Source organism: Sus scrofa, chromosome 14 (assembly GCF_054392235.1).
Source record: "Sus scrofa isolate SSC_HxYL_T2T_F1_AM1 chromosome 14, Sscrofa_HxYL_maternal_Yorkshire_Landrace_v2.0, whole genome shotgun sequence".
Classification (NCBI taxonomy): Eukaryota; Metazoa; Chordata; class Mammalia; order Artiodactyla; family Suidae; genus Sus; species Sus scrofa.
This window is the reverse complement of record NC_139396.1, coordinates 149,004,195-149,025,585: the sequence shown is the minus strand read 5'-3', so window position 1 is coordinate 149,025,585 and position 21,391 is coordinate 149,004,195. Positions and strand designations below refer to the sequence as shown.

Below are 21,391 nucleotides of genomic sequence, written 5' to 3'. Positions count from 1 at the left end.
CACCGACTCCTGCATTACCTGCAATCATTTTTCATTCCTTTGTTTCGAACCCAGCTGAACATAAACAAGTAGCAAACTTCAGAGATCCAAGGTGTAACAAAAGGAAAAGGTGGAGGAGGTTGGAAAGGTTAATTAAAAATGTAATGATCCCGTTTGCTGAGACAGCACTATTCATCATTTTGCAGCAGCAACCATGTGACTTGCACACCGCTTATAGGAAGCGTCTAATTTTTTAAACTATGGACGGGGAGGTGGACCACAGTGTGTGCTTTACGGAAAACGGAAGCTCTAACAGATGAGCTTAGGGTGTGTGAGCGTGGGGTGAACCCATGACTTGGTGGTTAAGCTTAGGCTCTGTCTTCACCGGGCAGAATGGTTTCCAAATTCACAGGTATTCAGAATAATTCAGTCACTGTGAACCCCAGGAAAAACTTGGGTATGCCTTGAGGCTTAAAGTCGTTGTTGAAGATATGAAAAGACAGGAGAGAGAGGAAATTCATCATCACGTAATACAATATGTCTAAAATGGTGTGTAAATGGCAAAATGGGCTCCAAAGAGCCAACATGTGCCTTTTAAATGTAATTTTTAGCACCCCAGCTGGAAAAGGCCAAGCTCTTGAAGGATCGATTGCAAGGGTCACAGCCCATATGATCAGATTTGCCATCTGATCCACGTGGACAGCAGAAGACCAGACTGTAAATGTGAGCTTCCAGAAAAGCCTGCCCTACCCCTGTGAAGATCTTAGAGCTTTTCCCCCATTTTTTTTATTTGCTAGGATAACATGGTAGTGGGAGCCTCTTAGAAGAAGAGCAGTAGTTATGTTAATATGGTAATTAATCACGTTGGAAAGAAAGAGGAAAACTGAATTGGTTGTGAATTCAGTTCTGCAGCCCTAAAAAGAAAGGCAGAAAGATACCGGAAGTTGGCGAGCATTTGTAAACACCGGTCTCTCACTGTGTCTTGTGAACTTTCTGATTAACAAATCACATCTTCGTGCAGGCCACGCAAATTTTCATATATTTCCTGTTCTATTCCACCTCCTAATCTGTAGAAATGGATTTCTAGATGCTTGCATCTGTGCTCCATCCTGCATCATTCTGACTGGTTAGCTGGCCCCGGCATTTGCCAATAACAGTGGCATTTTCTAAGTGTAAATAATGAGGAGCTGCCAGCCACAGCGATGGCCTCTTTGATTTGGGACAGTGTGCGGATTGTACTTGGGATAAAGGCAGTTCCTCGCTCTAGAGGAGTTTAGAATGTGAAAGCCTCTTCCAGTGCATAATTCATCCTTGTCACCTCCGCATCTCCCTGTGTTGGAGGGACCTTTTACATTTGCTCTGCCTGCAGGTCAGGGTTGGAATCCTTGGGCCATGTCCTTTTCAGAGCAGCAAACAGCTGAGAGGTTGGCGCCATGAGTGCTGTGTGGGTTTTGTGTTTTTTGTTATTGTTGTTATTTACATTATGGTTTTGTCCTGATCAAGTTTTATCCTAGATCCTAGATGCTATCATCAGAAAAGGCAGTTTGTATTGTAATCAACAGATCAAAAACCTTGAGGCTTGGAGGAACCTTAGGAACTGAGGCCCAAGGGGGAAAGCTGACTTGTACAAAGACACTTGGATAATTGGACCATGTTTAAATCCCAGGACTCTTAATTTAGTGCTCTCTCAGCAGCACCTGACCCTTTTTATTCCATGGCCTGGGAGGCAGCCCTCCTATTGCTTTGAAGGGTTGTATCTCCTATGCCCGAGAAAACAGGACACAAGTCACATCAGATGTGGTCACAGCCAGAGAGGCTTAGAATGATGAGGGAGAAAGCACTACGTAACCTGCCGGGAGCAGCATGGAGATGTGTAGCTTTGAAAGGAAAAGCTGGGGAAAGGCATTCTTTGTAACACGGTGTAGGCGTGCCAGACAGGAGTTCATCAGCCCGCACAGCCCACACGCGTGCTCTCCCCCAGAAGAAAGGATTTCTAGTAAACAGCCTTCATTCTGAGAGTGCTTCCCATTCAGACAGCAGCCCAGACATTCCACCGAGTTAAAGAATGAGTAACAGCAGATGGAGGGAGAGATTGGAAATGGGAGAGCAAGGTTTTACTGCTGCGCTCTAAAATGAGCTGCGGAGGGAGTTCCCGTCGTGGTGCAGTGGTTAACGAATCCGACTAGGAACCACAAGGTTGTGGGTTCGATCCCTGGCCTTGCTCAGGGGGTTAAGGATCCAGTGTTGCAGTGAGCTGTGGTGTAGATCACAGACGCAGCTCGGATCCAGCATTGCTGTGGCTCTGGCGTAGGCTGGCGGCTACAGCTCTGATTAGACCCCTAGCCTGGGACCCTCCGTGTACCTTGGGAAACGGCCCTAGAAAAAGCAAAATAAATAAATAAATAAAAAATAAATAAAATAAAATGAGCTGCGGGGAGGACGGCACCCAGAGTTATGGAAAAGCTGTTCCCACGCCTTCCCACGCAGGAGGGCCAGCGCGGGTGACCGCCCACCAGGCCTGTGCCACTCCTCCAGGCCCTGTGTGAGTGGAGGGAGAGTTGGGTGTGACCCAAGTGGCCTGAGTTGAATCCTTCTCCCCATTCCTCCCTCTGCCCTCAAGTCACTGAGGGAGCAGTTTTGTGCACTGGGGGGATCCATGTAAGAGAGAGGGGAGATCAATCTTCTTATGACGTTAAAACTCCGCTCTAATTTCTATGTCCTGTGATTTCAAAAGTGTTTACTTTGAACTTCATGGTAGCAGGATATCTGAGAGAGAGTTGGAGGCGAATCTGTGAGGACACTAATGTTGAAGTGAGCTAAACGTTGCTTTCCTTATTCTGTGCATGTGTGGCTTCTTTTTAAAGAAAAGTGTGTATATAAATCTGTTTTTCAATGTTTTTGAACCCTTTCAAACATACAGACAAGTGGAAACAATTGTACATCAACTCACCATCTAGAGTCTACCACTAAATTTGAATGTAGTTTCTCTAAGTATCCATCTGTCCATCCCTTTTGTCTATCAGTCAATTCATCAAAGTTTAAAAGAATGCACATATCAATATACTTCCCCTAAATGCTTCAGCATACATCCTGTTAACCACTTTGTAATATTTGTTTACTGTTTTCCTTTTGAGGTAAAATGTATATATGTATAAACCTTAAGTGTATGATTCTCTGAGTTTTGACCCAAATTTCCATTAAGATAGAGAATATTCCTATCGCTCCAGAAAGTCCCCTCTTGCCTCTTCCCAGATAATCTCCATCTCCATCCCCTGGAAGCAGCCACTCTTCTGATTTTGTTCCATGATAAATTAGTCTTATTCTAGAATGTCACATAATAGAATTATTCAGTGTGTACTTTTCATGTAAAGCTTTTTTTAAAAAATTCAGCACAGTGCTTCTGATGTTCATTCATGCTGTTGTGTGTATACATGGTTTCTGAGTAATATTCCATTGTAAGGATAGACCACAGTTAGCTTGTCATTTTCTCACTGGTGGACACATGGGCTCTTTCCAGTTTTTGTTTATTATCCGTACAGTGCTGTTACTGCCTTGTCGAGGTCTTTTAATGGACACATATTCTCATTTCCTTTGGATAAATACCTAGAAGGGGAAATGCTCAGTCATAGTGTAGGTGTATGTTTGGTTTTATAAGCAAGCTGCCTCCCAATTTTCCCAAATAGTTGGACCATCTTACATTCCCACTGGGATATATGAGATTCCAGGAGCCTCCACATCCTCGTAAACATTTGTTTAAGTTGTCAGACTTTACTTTTAACCACTAGTGTATAATGTATCTCATTTTGGTTTTATTTTTTGTTTGTTTGTTTGTTGTCTTTTTAGGGATGAACCCTCGACATATGCAAGTTCCCAGGCTCGGAGTCCAATCTGAGCTGCAGCTGCCAGCCTATGCCACAGGCACAGCACCGTGGGATCTGAGCCATGTCTGAGACCTATACCACAGCTCATGGCAGTGCTCGATCCTTAACCCACTGAGCGAGGCCAGGGATCAAACCTGCGTCCTCTTGGATGCTACTCAGGTTCATTACCACTGAGCCATAATGGAAACTCTTATCTCACTGCAGTTTCAATTTGCATTTGCAATTCCCTGATAACTAATGAGGTTGAACACTTCATGGACTTATTGGTCATTCATAAATCTTCTTTTGTGAAGTGTCTGTTTAAATATTTGACTCATTTTTCAATTTTTTTTTATTATTGAGTTTTAAGGATTCTAGATATATTTTAGATACTCATCCTTTGCCAGACACACGTTTTACAAATATTTTCTTATAGTCTGATTCGTCTGTCTATTTTCTTAATTTCTTAAGAAATCAAGTGTCTTTAAATTTTGATGAAATCTGACTTACCATTTTTAAAAATGCTATTGCTTAGTGTGTTCCTTTTAAGGAAACTTTGCCTACTTTCCAGCTTATCTTATGTTTTCTTCTGAAAGTTTTTTGATGTTAGCTGTTATGTTTAAATTTGTGGTCCATCATGCATTAGTTTTTTTAATTGAAGTATAGTTACATTTACAGTGTTGTATTAGTTTCTGGCATACAGCCAAGTGATATATATATATATATATTTTTTTTTTACATATTATATATTCTCATATTCAAGAATATATATATTTTTTCTCATATTCTTTTCCATTATGGTTTATTGCAAGATATTGAATACAGTTCCCTGTGCTATAGAGTAGTACCTTATTTATCTGTTTTATATATAGTAGTGTGTTTCTGTTAATCCCAAACTCCTAATTTACCCATCCCTCATTTCCCCTTCGATAACCATAAGTGTTGGTTTCTATGACGGTGAGTCCATTTCTTTTTTGTAAATAAGTTCACTTGCGTCATATTTTAGATTCCACATATAAGTGATATCATATGGTATTTGTCCTTCTTTTTCTGCCTTCACATAGTATGATAAGCTCTAGGTCCATCCATGTTGCAGCAAATGGCATTATTTCATCCCTTTATGGATGAATAGTGTTCCATTGTATTTATACACAGCATGTGATTTTTATACATAGTGTGAAGTGTTTTTGTTTTTGTTGTCATTATTGTTTTTACATTGGTTTTCAATTATTCTAGTACCATTTGTTGAAAAGATTTCTTTCTCCATGTATTCCTTCAGTGACTTTGTAAAAAAAAATTAAGTGAATGTGGATGTGTGGATATGCTTAATTTGAGTTATGGTTTCTGTTCCATTGTTTGATTTGTCTATACCTATGCTGTATTGCACTGTCTTGATAACTGTAGCTTTATCATAAACCTTAAAGTGAGTGTAAAGTCCTTCAACTTTGTTGTTAATTTTCAGTTGCTTTGGCTATGCTGTGTCCTTTGCACTTCCCTATAAATTTTAGAATCTGCTTGTCAATTTCAAAACATATTATGATTTGGAGATTATTGACATATGAAGAATATTGAATCCTCCGATCCATGAACATGGTATATATTTCCATTTATTTAGATCTTATTTAATTTCCTCAGCAATGTTTTTCAGTTTTCAGTGGAGTGGTCTTGTGTGTCTATTGTTAAATTCATTCCTAGGTGCCTTTTTGGGGTGCTATTATAAGTGGAATTGTGGTTTTAAATTTAGTTTTCTAATAGTTTTTCTGATAGCTTATAGAAATACAATTGATTTTTGTATATTAATATCCTTTTTGTATAGTGATATCCTTTGACTTTGATGAATTTATTTTTTAGTAGGTTTTTTTTGCAGATTTTTTAGAATTTTCTAAGTCATCTGTAAATACAGATGTCTTCTTTTCCAATCTCTACACTACTTATTTATTTATTTAATTTTGGCTATCCCACGGCATTCGGAGTTCCTGGGCCAGGGATCAGATCCTAGCTGCAATCACAACCTAAGCCACAGCTGCAGCAACACCTGAGCCTTAACACACTGTTCCAGGCTGGGGATTGAACCTGTGTCCCAGCGTTCTCAGGACGCTGCCAATCCCATTGTGCCACAGCAGGAACTCCACCTTTTATTTCTTTTCATTGTTTTATTACAATGGATACAACTTCCAGGACAATGTTGACTATAAGTGATAAGAATGGGCGTCTTTTCTTTGTTCCTGATTTTAGGGGGGGAAACAGTCAATATTTCACTCTTAAATGTGATTTTAGCTATAGGTTTTTCATAGGTGCCCTTTATCAGAATAAGATTCTCTACAATTTTTAGGTCACGGAGCCATTTTTACTGTGGAATGAGTGTTGCAATTGGTTGAATGCTTTTTCTTAGTCTATTAAAATAATCATATGGTTCTCTTCCTGTCTGTTAATATGGCAAATTACATTGATTTTTAAAATTTCAAACCAACCTTTCATTTTGGGATAAGCCTTAGTTGGTTATGATATTTTATCCTTTTAACATGTTGCTAAATTCTGGTTACTAAACTTCTTGAATCCATATTTGTAAGGGATATTAGTCTATAACTTTCTTCACCAGATTCTGCTATTTGGGTTATATTGGCCTCATAAATCAAGCTGGGAAGGGTTATGAGAATGTTTTATGTGAATGACAGTCAGAAGCTAGAAGGAAGTCATACATTTGCCTGTGAGCTGGAAATCAAGTAGTAGTCTTTTGCTTCTCTGAATGTGCCAGGTTGTGCATTCTGGAATTTGTCACAGCCTCTGAAATAATGATAAGGAGATGGTGTTATGATAGCGTCATATGTCAGTGAAAACAGAATCAGCTCAAAGTGAGGCCAAGTCACACCAGCTGCTAAACGGAGATTGGTTTGGACATAAAATGGTTGACCCGATTCTCACTTCAAATAAACCTTTTCCTTTGCAGCATTGCTCTTCTCTTTTGATAATAATAATAATAAGACAAACCTTAATTGGGTTTATGTAGTTTTAACAACTTTAAAAAGGAAGTTAACATTATTTAACAAAGCGGGCACAATATTTTGCCTAGGACAGTATTTTTTTCCTATTTTCTTGAGATATAATTGAAATACCCCACTGTGTAAGTGAAATACCCCACTGTGTAAGTTTAAGGTGTACAGCATAATGACTTGACTTGGGTGTATTGTGAAATGATTACTGCCGTAAGCTTATAGTCACCACTTTATATAAATACGAAAAAAAGAAGAAAAAAAAATTTTTCTTTGTGATGAGAACTTTTAGGATTTACTCTCTTAGCCACTTCAAATATACTGTATTAGCAGTGTGTACTATAGTTATCACGTTGTAATCATATCCCCAGTACTTATTCATCTTGGAACTGGAGGTGTGTACCTTTTGGCTACCTTCATCTAACTGCCCTCCATCCTCTCCTTTGCTTTTGATAACCACAAGTCTGACCTTTGTTTTTCTATAGGTTTTTTAAATACGATTTTTATTTTTTCTATTATAGCTAATTTACAATGCTCTGTTATTTTCTGCTGTACAACAGAGTGACCCAGTCATTATATATATATACACACACACATATGTATGTATATGTATATATACATATATATTCTTTTTCTCACAATATCTTCCATCATGTTTTTTTTTTAGTTTTTTTTTTTCCAGAGGGTTTCACCTCAAAGTGAGAACATGCAGTATTTGTCTTTGTCTGACTTATTTTACTTAGCGTAATGCTCTCAAAGTCCACCCATGTTGTTGCACATGGCAGGATTTCCTTCCTTTTTGTGACTGGATAGTGTTCCATTGGAAACATATACCACATTTCTCTTTATCTGTGTCGTCCTTGAGGAACACTTGGTTGTTTTCATGTGGTGGCTCTTACAGATAATGCTGTAATGAATATGGGGCTGCAGATACTTCTTTGAGAAAGTGATTTTGTTTCCTTTAGATGTATACCCAGAAGTGGAATTGCTGGACCAGAGGGGAATTCTATTTTTAATTTTTCGAGGATCCTCCATACTGCTTTTTCCATACTGACTGTACCAGTTTACGGTCTCACCGGTGCACAAAGTTTCCCTTTCCTTTTTTCCACACTCTCACCCTCACCAGCATTTATTAGCTTCTGTTTTTGGGGTTTTTTTTTTTTTTTTTTTTTTTTTGCTTTTTAGGGCCCCACCCAGGGCATATAGAGGTTCTAAGGCTATGGGTCCAATTGGAGTTGTAGCCACCAACCTACACCACAGCCATAGCAATGTCAGATCCAGATGCATCTGTGACCTACACCACAGCTCATGGCAATGCCGGATCCTTAACCCACTGAGTGAGGCCAGGGATTGAACCCACAACCTCATGGTTACTGGTCAGATTCATTTCTGCTGTGGCACAACAAGAACTCCTTTAAAGAAAAAAGAAAAAAGAAAAGAAAAAAAGAAAAAACGGCACCCATGGCGTATAAAAGTTCTCAGGCCAGGGATCAAACCTGTGCCACAGTAAGAGATCAGAGCCACTTCAGTGACAAATCCAGATCCTTAACCTCTGTGCTACAGGAGTATTCTTGTCTCTTGTCTTCTTGATGATAACTGTTCTAACAGGCCTGGGGCAATATCTCATTGTGGTTTGATATGCATTTCCCTACTGATTAGTGATATTAAGCATCTTTTTATCTACTTGTTGGCTTTTTGTATGCTTTCTTTGGAGAAAGGTCTCTTTCGGCCTTTTGACCATTTTTTTAAACTTGGGTTATTATTATTGATACTTTTGCTTATGTAAGTTCTTTATATATTTTGGAAATTAAATACTTATCAAAGCATAATCTGCAAATAATTTTCTACCATTCCATAGGTCACCTTTTCACTCTGTTGATGGTTTCCTTTGCTGTACAGAAACTTCTTAGTTTGATGTAACCCTACTTGTTTAATTTTTGTTGTTTTATTCCAGGCCAGTTTTTTTTGTTTTTGTTTTTGTTTTTGTCTTTTGTCTTTTGTCTTAAAAAGGCCACACCCATGGCATATGGAGGTTCCCCGAGTCAAACCGGAGCTGTAGCTACCAGCAAACACCGCAGCCACAGCAACACAGGATCTAAGCCTAGTCTATGACCCAAACCACAGCTCACAGCAATGCTGGATCCTTAACCTACTGAGCAAGGCCAGGGATCGAACCTGCATCCTCATGGATGCAAGTCAGATTCATTTCCGCTGAGCCACGACGGGAACTCCCGGCCGATTTTTTAAAACTTGTGTATTATATGGACACTTTTCAGAGAGAAATAAATTTTCTGGACCTCAGATGTTGAGTTTTATTATTTTAATCCTAATTTTACTTGAAGTTTATAAACATAAAACCATCAGCCCTTACTCTTTGCTTTTATACAGCTATAAATGCAACACACAAATTAAGTATGAACAAAACTTTAAAAACAATGACATGTAAGTTAATAACATAAATCGAATATAAAGGATCATATTGTTTTGCTGCAGCGAAATTGGTGTTTACAGTCGGGATGTAGTTCTCTGTTTCAGCATGAGTCCTTTTGAGTTTGGCAGGCTTACATTACTGGGTGCCATGTGATGACTTAATTTTTCTGTCATTTTCCTGCATTTGAACCTACACGAACTGTTTGTTCACATATCACTGACTACAGCATTTAAGTATTAAGTCAGCCTCTGTGCCTCTTTTCTTTTTAGCCAGAGATGGTAAAGTACCGTTGAACACCAATCCAAGTGTAAATGTTGGCAGTGAAACTCTATGCCAGTGTGCAGCCTTAAGGACGTAGATGATCCTAAATTTGGCCATATTAATTTGTTTTAGCGTATCATCCAAAAAAAATGCATAATTTAGAAATCTCCTAGCAAGTTATAGACCCTTAGGAATGTAAGTCATTGTTGCCAGTGGGGCCAACAGCACACCAGTAGACATCTCAGAAGAGGAAGAGGCTGGAAGTGTCACCAAGACCTGGTGGAGGCCCTGGTGATCCTGTCAGGGAACACGGTGACTGTTTTACGCCTTGCATCCCAAAGCTCCTGAGTATGAAAGCAGAGAAGCCGCTTTGGGAAGGTCATGTTGGAGAAAATGCACCAGGTGTGCTTGTTAAACCAGCAGGATGTTCATGCAGCTGCTGGTTTCCTGCACTGCTCACCTAGGAAGGGCTGAATGTCTTGTTTATTGCCTTCCGCATTAAATGGTTGGATTTTGATGTCCTAGGCAGAAACACGAACCTGGGGCATCATAAAATACTGCTCGTGGTGCCAGGGTATCATTTGGGGATTTTAGATTTTTGCATATTGGGTTTTCTTGAAGCCAGGCACATCATCAGCAGACCAGGGAGAGGTTGTCATACCCTGAAATGTTGGCTTTGTTGTCTGTGTTCCTTTCTCATATAAATTTTTATTTTATTTATTCATGAGCTCTACCTCATAATAGATTTTAAGTGTCCAATACATATTGTTAACTATAGGTGTGATGTCATACAGCAGATCTCTAAAACTTAGTCATCAGCCATTTTTTGTTTTTTGTTTTTTGTTTTTTGTTTTTTGCCATTTCCTGGGCCACTCTCGCGGCATATGGAGGTTCCCAGGCTAGGGGTCCAATCAGAGTTGTAGCCGCCTGCCTACACCAGAGCCACAGCAACGCGGGATCCGAGCCACGTCTGCGACCTACACCACAGCTCACAGCCACACCAGATCCTTAACCCACTGAGCAAGGGCAGGGATCGAACCCGCAATGTCATGGTTCCTAGTCGGATTTGTTTCCACTGTGCCACAATGGGAACTCCAGAACTTAGTCATCTTGTATCACTGAAAATTTATACCTTTTGAGTGAAAACTTCCCATTTCCCCCTGCCCCAGCCTCTGGCAGCTACCATTCCACTCTCTGCTCCTATGAGTTTGAAGGTTTTAGATACCTATGCATGGAACCATATGGTATCTGCCCTCCTGTGGCTGGCATATCTCCCTTAGCATGATGTTCTAAAAGGCTCATCCATGTTATCCCCTGTGGCAGACCTCCCTCTTTTTTAAGGCTGAATAGCAGTCCATGTGCCCTTTAGATGGATGCAGAATGCACCGCCTATCTTTCAGTCTCACCCAATCCAGCTGGACTCTCCTATTTTGTCAATTCTCAAATGTCTTCCTGGCCCCCATCACCTAGGGCATAAAGAGAATGAAGGCAGTTTCAGAAGCCAAGAAGGGGCTGAGGGCTGAGCAGGAACTTGCTGGGGATTGAATCCCACGATTGTATGGTTCTTGTCTGCTACCTCCTTGCTGTCTCGGGAAGGACGTTGCTACACCTAATTATCCACTTTTCAACTTTTCTTATCTGGGAGGTTTTTCCATCACCTCCCCTCCCTTAGGTAAGACCTATATCATGGGGAAACGAGCTTAATTTCCTGTGTCCATTTATCTTTTAACTTTGCTCATTGGGCTTGACCCTGCCAGCCCACCCAGCCACCCCAGTGGGCTCTGCTTCCCCCATGCTCTATCTCCAGGCTGCCCAGTGGGCAGCCTGGCAATGAACAGCCCTGGTTTCTCTGACAGCAGTAGCACAGAGGGCTTGGACAGAAGGGAACATATGTTTTGTGAGATTCCTGAGGCCTGTGGTTTGTAAGCCCATTGAAATTCTATCCAAAACACTAGCTGAATTTTTCTAATCTGCAACCTCAATACTCTTGGATCCCACATTTTCTGTGTGGTAAGTTAAATGGTAATTGAGGTTTACAAATTTTTATGTAATTTATTCTGGTTTTCTTCCAGTGGCCTGTGAGCTCGAACTTAAATACAGCTTCGTGGTAGTTGCTTCTTCCTGTTTAGAGAGCTGGCATAATATTTTGTCTTCTGGGCTCAAATAACCATGCAATTACTCTGTAATCATATAGTAATTAGCATGTACTATGTGCATTTATTACATAATTATATTCCTGGAGGATTGCATGGCAATTATACTTACATTCAGCATATCATTTTATATACTATGTAATAAACAAGTATGTAATTTGTTGCTTTTTTTTCGTTTATCCTAATTTCAGTTTACCAACCAGGAGCTGGAAACCTGTGCTCCTGTCGCCTTGTTTATACGTAGCCGGGCAGGTGCCTGGGTGCCTTTGGCCTCGCTCAATACCTCCTAATTATACATCTGAGACAATGCTAGGAACTGGTATGCTGCCGTGAGCTCCCAGCCTTTGTGCTCCGAGTACTTCCTCATTGTCATGAACTCATTAAGTTATTAGCTTCAAAACACAGAGTTGATCAGAGCTGCCAGCCCTGCCAGGTGAATGGCAGAATCTCAATTAAAACAGAGGACACGTGAGCCGCCCTGGCGCCCAACCCCGTGATCACGCCCGCCTTTCTCTCCTTTTGCAGTGGAGCACATCCCGAAAGGGAACAACTGCCTGGATGCGGCCAAGGCCTGCAACCTGGACGACACCTGCAAGAAGTACAGGTCGGCGTACATCACCCCGTGCACCACCAGCATGTCCAACGACGTCTGCAACCGGCGCAAGTGCCACAAGGCCCTCCGGCAGTTCTTCGACAAGGTCCCGGCCAAGCACAGCTACGGGATGCTCTTCTGCTCCTGCCGGGACATCGCCTGCACCGAACGGAGGCGGCAGACCATCGTGCCCGTGTGCTCCTACGAGGAGAGGGAGAAGCCCAACTGCCTGAGTCTGCAGGACTCGTGCAAGACAAATTACATCTGCAGGTAAGCACGGCAGCCCGGTGACTAATGAGGAGGCCGGGAGAAACTTTACGGCTGCTTCAGTGGCGGAGCTCCCCCTGGTTTCCAAATTTCTATTGGGGAGATGGCGGGGTGGGATGGATTGGCCAGAGATGGACCTCTGCCTCTGCCACAAGCTTCTTCAGAACCTGATCAGGCTCTTGTGCTGAGAAAGCTTCCCCTTTTTAATCCGAGCAAAGCTTGGAGAGCTGCTGGAATGAGGTAAATAGGCCTGAGCACAAAGGTTCCCCTGAGGCCAGGTGAGCTTGAAGGAGCATGCCCCCTCTGCTAGAGTTGAGGCATGCCAGGGGTCAAAGGGGGTTCAGGAAGTGCCGTGGGTGTGCTGGAGATATGGAGGCTCTTGACCCCAAGTTCAGAACACTGGAAGAGAGCAGCGAGAAGGATGGAGCTGTGTCCACCCTTGAGGAGAACTTCCAGAATGCCTGGGTCTTTCTGGGCCATTTGGTTATTGACGTGGCTAAGTGTGGACACCTTCCTTTTTGGCCACGCTTCCAAATCTCAGCCCCTATCAGAAACCTGGCAGAGTCCGGGCTGTGTCATTGCAAACAGTCACTTTCTTTTCGTTTTTGGCCATGTATTAATTTAATGTTTGAAGGACTCCGTGAATGTATGTGTTTTTTAAGGCAAAAAAGCAATCAAGAATTAGGTAGAGTAAAGCTTCCTCTTCCCTCTGCTCCCCTCTTTCTCCCAGTTGTCACTGTCAAGGATTTGATGTGTGTCCTTTCAGTACTTGGGGTTGAATTCATTGCTGATTGAAGCAAGTCGATTTTGATAAGCAGAGACTTGAGCCTTTGTAGCCTGAGGCGATGCTGGTGCTGCATGCACAGAGCGGGCTGGATCCCGGGCTGGAGATGCACACGGGGCATCATTTTGGACATCACCTGTCCTGTGTTCCCAGAGCCAGGAGTCTTCAAATGCCACCTCTGACAAAATCCTCTGCATCCAATAATAGTTCACAGGCAGACAAGTAGGTGAGGGCATGAATGGGGGGTGCTTGTTTTCTTATGTTTCCCATTTTTAAAGAGCAAAGGAGGGGGGAAATACGGCTGATGTTTTGAGGATTCTGGTGAGCTGAGTTTCTAGTCATTTTGTATTCGTCTGGTAGAATGGGGGCCCCATTCTTTCCTTAGACTAGCCCCTAATGGTAACCAAAGAAAAATAAAAGTCCTCATTATCTGCAGAACCGCCTCCTGCTGAAGACGTTCTGGCAGCAAGGTCCACCTATATTTTTTTGTTTGTTTGTTTTGTTTTTTCTTTGTTTTTTAAATTGGAAGCTATAGGAGAAAGAATTCAGATGACCAGGCATGACTTGGGAAAAATCAGCTGCTCAGGCAATGCACCTTCTCCAAAGAGTCTTCCTGACTTTTGTGCCCCTGTTTCAGTGAGACCCTCTTAGCTGCAGGCTAGGACCATGGATGGCTGTGCCAGAAGGGGCCTAAGGAAGAGGCAGGGCCTCCATGCAGCCATAACCTGGGGAAGCCAATCAGCCAAGGACTCCAGGAACCCCCTGCTAGAGGTTAAAGTGGTGAGAGCCAGGACCAAGGCAGAAGCTCTGAGAGCCTCACTCAGAATTAGGGTGTCAGGGAGCAGAGATTCTGCAGACCTCTCCCTGCAGAACCCTGCCTCTGCAACCTGAGTTCCTGTGCCCCTTTAGTCTTTGAACAGAAGGGATCCCTCTGCTAAGAGCAAGACTGGCTTTCCAGGATCTTCCTTGGCCTAAAGCCAGACAGCCACGGCCCCTCTCTGTCTCTACAGGAGACTGAGCCTGTTCACTAATGGGTCCAAGCCAGAAGGCCTGGGGATGGGAGGCTGCTGTCAGGGGAGAGAATGGGACAGTGGGTGAGCCCTCTATCCCCTGGGCCATGGCTGAGAGGCACAGGAAAGCGTGGTGATGGAGCCTTTTCTCCTCTTCTCATGAGACCTGTCTTGCACGAGAGGTCCAGAGGCAGCTCCTGACATCTGTGCAGGCTGAAAGCCCACTCTGGGTGATTCATTTGCATTACCTTGTCTGCTCCCTAAGAAGAGAGAGTTCTGGGAGGATGGCTGGGAATTAGTCAAATCAGTTGCTTCCCTGCTGAGCTGTGGTGAGAAACATCTGGGAGTTTGGGAAGTGGGGTGTTCTGAGGAGGAGGTAGGATGAACCTGCAGATCACAGGATGGTTGGGTGCAGTTGGAGCCCAGACTGACCTGGCAGGCAGGTTCCGTGAACCATTGGCTTGGAGGCAGCCCCAGTAGCATAGATGGCTTCAGGTGGTCGGGGCAGAAAGGAACATGGGACAGCAGGACATCCCTCACCTCATGACTGACTGTGCCGGACGGCACCAAGGTGATAACAGCCACCACTCAGTGGGGTGAGGTCAGGCTGGACGGGAGGTGCGAGCAGAAGTGTCATTTGTGGAGCTGCCATATTTTTGGTCCTGGGTAGAATTTGGAAGCTGTTTGGGAATCCAGATCCTAGGCTCACTAGGGGCCCTACCAAGTGAAATTTGCCTCCGTGTGATTGATGGATTTTATACTCTGTCTTGAGTCTTCCCTGGGAAGTTGAGTCAGTGACTTCCCCTGGTGTTACCTGTCATTAAGTTATTTAGCCTGTAATTTCTTTCCAGAGCTTGGCCTTATTCCTCATGATTACCCCCTCCCTGTCGGATGTGGTAAATGTAATTTAAGCTGCTAGGTAAGTTAGCGGTGTTTCCTTTCATCGGGTTTTATTAATCTTGTCTTTAATTTTATGCCTTTTATTGCATCCCTTCTCCATCCATCTCGGTGAAGCTCTTGCAGTTACTACTACCTGGAGCCGCAGCTGATAACTGGTGGTTGGAGCTGAGCCTTCATGTTAATGTTACTCTGACCCAGGCCCATCCAGAGGGAGGGAGGTGACCGCCAGTGGGGTGACAAAAGGCCCTGTTTGTGTATCCCCAAGGCGAAGGGATGGCAAGAGGGAAAAACACTTCCTAAAAAGCATATTCCGCGAAAGCTCTCATTTCAAATGCTCCATTGCCATCTCAACATCAGTGACTATCAAAGAGCTGCTGAAGCTCATTAAAACTTCCCTGCACTTAATGTTTTCCAACTCGAAGCACACAGGTTTCTTTCCCTGGGGTCCAGCAGTGCCTCTGTGCAAAACCTGTCTCTCCTGCTTTGTGCTTTCAAACCGAGGAGACGCAACTTTAGCTTTTCCTTTTGACTTTGTTTTCTTTTTTCCTTCTCCCTTTTAGGAAAGCTGACAGGTTTCTTTCCTCTTGGGGTGGTTGGGGAGAGGCGAGAGCTCGACTGTTTAGGCCTCCAAGCTTGTCTGCAGAAAAGCAAAGGCAGAGGTATTATTAGAAGAGTGTGATGCAATTTAAAAGCCTCCAGTTCTTCCCTGAAGCACAGTGTCTCCCTTGCCACTTTTCCTCTGGTTGCTTTCCTTCGTGCCTGGAAGGATGTCAGGACTGGGTTTGGTCCTAAGGGAAGCATACTCCTTTATTCCTGATGCGAGTGCTTATATATACAAAATTTAAATTTGTACCTCCCGTCCTTTCCCCCAAACTCTGACATCCACACTAAGCTCAGCAGTTGGGCCCTGGCTCAGGGTGCTGCAAATAAGTTCATAAGCTCTTTTATTTTTCTAATTAATCACTCCGGCGCCTCAGCTGTTCTTCATTACCAAGAGGGCTAGAGTCTCCCTTCTGAGCATTCCCCTTCCTGTTTTCATCTAAGAATTGCAGAGTTAGAGTCCAAAACCTGTTCTGCTTCCAATACCGAGCAAAGAGGGAGCCTGAGGTGACTGACCAGCCCGCCTGACTTGTGGCTTTAGTTGCTGCCACATGGTGTCGCTGTTGTGAACAGCCTGGAGGATGCTTGGTGGTTTGGTGGCTGTACCCTTCCTAGTCATTCTGCACCTGCAGCAGAGGTGCTGCAACCTTGGGCACAGAGTAACAACTCTTAGTTCATACTCAGCATGCAGCTGCTGTGTTCCAAAGCAGAACATTTTGCCCTGGGTCCTGGGTCCTAAAGGGTTCCCACTAGAGCCACCCTCCACCTTAAACACAAAGTGTCTCAGACTTTCCTGGCACTGCACCCTAGGTGGGATTGGGTGTTGTGCTTGCATTTTCTTTTCTTTTCTTAAAGTTTTATTATGGTAAGGATGCTTAACATGAAACTTACTCTTAACAGGTTTTTAACTGCACAGTATAGTATTATCTATAGGCACAATATTTTACAATAGAACTCTAGAACTAATTCCCATCTTGCATAACTGAAATCTTATTCCCACTGATCAGCCGCAACGTGCTTGCCCGTCCCCCTAGTTCCTGGCAGCTACAATTACATTCTTTGCTTCCATGAGTTTGATAATCTGAGACACCTCATGGAAGTGGAATCATGCAGTATTTGTCTTTCTGTAACTAGTTTATTTCACTTCATAGGATGTCTTTCTGGTTCCTCCATGTTGTAGCATGTTGCTTTTTTAAAGCTGAAACTGTGCTTGGCCCAGTGTATCCCCTGCCTTTGGAGAAAATTCTGACCTCAAAAAAGAAGTCGTCAGGGCCTCTGTGCCCTGTGTCTCCAAGGCTTTCTTGTCCGTACCCCCCCCCCCCCCGCCCATTTACTATCTCCTCCTGGTGCTCAGGCTCTGTATCCCCATAGTTTCCAAGATGCTGGCTGTTAACTAAGCCACCGAGTATGTGGTTCTACATAACCCCAGGGATGAAGGATCCTCTAATTGTATCCTAGAGACTTTTTTTTTTTTTTTTTTTTTAGCAGAACCAAGAAAGTCTCCCTTGGTACAACTCCAGAAGAACAGCATATATGATTTTCAAAATTCTGCCCTAGCCAGCTCCACATTTTCCATGTTGGCGCTGACCCTGTTATGCTTAGAGGAAATATGTTGTTGCTAATTCGTTAACTGGGACAACTGGGGAAACGTGTCACGAGAGACCGTGCAGCAAATGTCTACTCCAGTAACTGACTTGGTCTGACGTTGTCAGTGCGCCTTTACAAGGCGAGGACTCTGTTTCCTGTGCCCAGAGTCCGACCTCCTTTGCACAGTTAACTGTGGCTTTTAGAGATCAAGGACATCTTCTGCTGCTGGGGCTAAATTCCCGAGTTGAAAACTGGATTCTGCGTCGCTGTATCCGGGCTTGTCTTAACGTGTGGCGAGCGCGGGAGAAAATGGCTCAGAGGATAATTAATGCCTAAAACTAGATGGGTAGATTAATTTGGCACTTAATTTTATTTTACGCTGATTCATTCACAAATGGAAATCAGCAATTAGACAAAGCAAACTTTTGAACCATGGAAAGAAAGGTTCGGGAATATGAGAACATACAAGTAAAACATTTTCCAGTTCATTTGAGCAGTTTTCATTTCAAATGATTACATGGGTGTCTTTAGCAATGCATTCAGAGCGCTGGATGGCTCGTTTTTTTAATGCGCCCCACCTGCACGAGCTGCCTGCCACCCAGCCTCTGGGCCGGATGCCCCCTGGACTCCTGGGGGCCACTCCTGTGCGTGTGCAGTGATGCATCAAGATCCTGAGCCAAGCACAAGGACGTTCTCCAGCGTCCGCCGAATGGTGGGGAGGAGCTCGCTTCCTGGTGCATCCAGACCTCCACCCCCAACCCTGGGCATCTATTCAGCACCAGCTGAGCAGGGTCTGAGCGCGCCGTGCCCCTGGCTCGCAGGGGTAACCTGAGCTGTGAATCAGATGGGAACCCGCTACGTGCTCTGTCTCATCGCCTCCTATCTCTTTCCTTATCTCGGTTGGCAGAGGCGGGTGTGAAGCCATTTGTCTGTTCCTGCCGTTGCTAAAAAGCGCCTGTCCGGACTGACTCAGCGTTCTCTCTCTCCCCAGCCAGCCCCTCCATGTGCCTCCGGAGCTCTCGGAGCTCTGCTTCTTTCTCCCCGACCCTTCCCTCACCTGCCCACGTCCTCATCAGCATCATTATGGCCACTCCTGGCCCCGAGACAGAATCAGAGATCATTTTGCCACTTATTAGAACCACGTGGACAGATGGCATCTTGGCAGCAGAACTGTCTTTTACTGTCTTTGAATATGAAAGTGGAGGAAACTGGAACGAAATTGAATCCACCCAGCAAGCCCAAAGGGAGAGCCTCAGATTTCTTTGGGGGAGGACGGGTCATAGTGGAGGGTCTCGGGAGCCACATCAGACTGGGCCTCAGCAGATGAGATGCAGGGAGGGTCAAGCAGAAAGAAGGTACTCGATTTGGACAAGATGCAGTGAAGGGAGTGGGAGGTGGGGCTCTGGACTCTGTTGTGGGGATGGAGGGAGAAAAATCAGTTGATGTAAAGGCATGAGGGTGAGGGCCTCCGGTGCTGTGTTGGATTTTATCCTACAAGGTGGGGGCAAGAGAGATAGGATGCACTGGACCTCAGGGAGTACTCAGGTGGCCCTGTGGGGAAGCTGTGGTGGGAGAGGCCAGGAGTGGTGGTGGACCTGGTGAGAGGTGGCCAGGAGAACAAGATGCACGTTGGGAAGCTTGATGGGCATCCTGGAGCAGAGAATCTGATGATTTGTTGAATGCTGGGCAGATCACAGGGTCCTTGACACGCTGGTGGCTGGGCAGATGATGGTGTTGGTTGCCAGGATGGGAGCAGAGGAAAGATGGACAGACTCATCTCTTGGGTTGGAGGTGGGAGAAGAAAGTCATGAATTGTTGTGGCCATGTTTCCTTTGAGCAGTGTGTTCTTTAGGACTCTTTTGATCTAGGATATGAAGCTAGCTTGAGCTCGCTGGGGTGGGGGGCGGGGGGGGGCGGGGCGGGTTGTATTCACTCATAGGACGGGGAAGCGAAGGTGGTTGACCATGGCCAGGATGGAGGACTCAATGTCACCTGTCTGCCCTCTCACCTCTGCCTGCCTCTGCTGGTCTGCTTCCTTCTCGCACTGTTTCTCAGTGAGTGCTGCCACCAGCAGCTGCATGCACATATCCTGTCACCTCATGATCAGAGAGATAGAGATGCTTCCCCACTGAAACCTGTTAGAAAAATCCCAGGGAGGGGACTTTGATTAGCCATGCTCGGATTGCTTGGACATACCCATCCCTGGACCAGCCCCTGAGGCTAGGGGGCACATGTACTTTGGCCCAGTGGAAGGCACAGGCAGCAGGGGCTACAGCCAGAGGCAGGAAAGGATACCTGGCTCAGAAAAACAAGATCGGGTCCACTTGCACAAGGATGTTCACATGGAGGTGGGAGGCTCGTGCAGCCAGGTACTCAGAGGTGAAGGTCCTCAGGTCTGACATGAACTGCCCCCTTGCCTTTACCTCTGGCTTCCCTGCCTCTGCTCCCTCTGCTTCAGCCACCCGGGTCCCTTTGCTGATCCTAGAATGCACCAGGAATGTCCCGCCTCCAGCCTTTGCTCTAGTCTCTCTGTCTGATTACTCTTTCCCCAGATGCTCCCAGACAAACTCGCTCACCTCCAAGTCTCCTTAAATCTCATTTTAATGAGTGTCACACCGGTCACTTTATTTATTTATTTATTTACTTTTATTCAGCCCACAGATTTAATAAATGTTAACATTTTGCATATTTTCTTACAGATAGATAAATAGATAGATAAATAGGTCACTTTATTTAATATTGCAAGTCCCTGCCTTTACCCCTTAGCCTGTTCCCTCCCCCCTTTCTTTTTCAAGGCACTTTTTGCCTTCTAACATCTCATATAATTTACTTATTTGCTTTGATTATTATTCATCTCTTTTCTCCTTTGCGATATAAGTTCCAGTCAGGGTTCTCTATCTGTGATATACCCCAAGTGGCTAACACTGTGCCTGGACAATAGTTGGTTGTACTTACTAAATATTTGCTGAATGAGTAAATGAATGAATCATCTTGAAACCTAAATGAATCTCTAGAAGGGGCTGGGGTATAGGAATAGATTTTAGAATCATCAACATAGAAATTGTTGAAGGTGTATCATAGGATTTATTCCCCAAGGAAAGTGAGTGAGAACAGAAACAGGCCTGGAACTGAATCTTAGGTACACTGGGTTTATGGCAAGGGTGTCTGTAGAGGCTTTAGAGAGGTGGGAAGTTGGAGAGTTGGAGAACCAAGAAAAGACCTCGGCAAGACTGAGAGAGATCTGATTTTTAGGGAGAAATTGGGGTGGGTGTTGGCATGTCATTCAGAGGGCCAGAAGGGAAGACAGCTCAAAGTGACACTGGATTTAACACATAGAAAACCAGCCCATCCATCCCTTCACCTATTCCTCCCATCCTCCATCCCTCCCTCCATCCATACCCCCTTCCATTCATTCATCCATCATGTTGTCCATCCATCCATCCATCCATCCATCCATCCATCCATCCATCCATCTATCCATCCATATATTCACCCATCCATATATCCACCCATCCATATATCCACCCATCCATCCATTCAACCATCCACTCATCCATCTGCCCATTCATGCACCCACCCACCTGGCTTGCATTTATCATGGCAGAAAAAAGACCTGGCTTTCACACCTGCAGTGTAGAAAAGGCAGGTGCACATATGATCATTACAGCCTGGTGTGGGAATCTGTGGTCAGGTACCAAGTGCTGCGGGAGGACAGAGGTAAGAACAGCCAACCTGGCCATGGCCTGGGGGGTCAGCAAGGCTTCCTGGAGAAGCTGCCATCTGAGCTGGCCTGGAAGAACGAGTGGCATGGGAGAGACCAGAAGTGAGAGAAACAGGACAGAGTCTCAGCTTTGTGGGTTTGAGGAAGACGTGGGAGGGACCACTCAGGTACTGGGTTTTGATGATGAGCAGCACTGGGTACCATGATCGCGGCCCTTGTGGAGGAGCTGGGAGGCAGCCTGGTCTTGCCAACTCCG

The 21,391-nt window shown here is 44.4% G+C and overlaps 1 protein-coding gene across 8 annotated transcripts in view; it reads left to right on the top strand.

The window, feature by feature from the left end:
* The window catches only part of GFRA1 (GDNF family receptor alpha 1), a 223,276-nt gene that overhangs the window by 143,380 nt on the left and 58,505 nt on the right, over positions 1-21,391 (top strand). For all 8 annotated transcript variants that reach the window (XM_084994468.1, XM_013983783.3, XM_084994467.1 and 5 more), the window contains one exon: positions 12,200-12,536. In XM_084994468.1, coding sequence (XP_084850594.1) covers positions 12,200-12,536 — 337 coding nt within the window. The remainder of the gene's footprint in view (positions 1-12,199; positions 12,537-21,391) is intronic.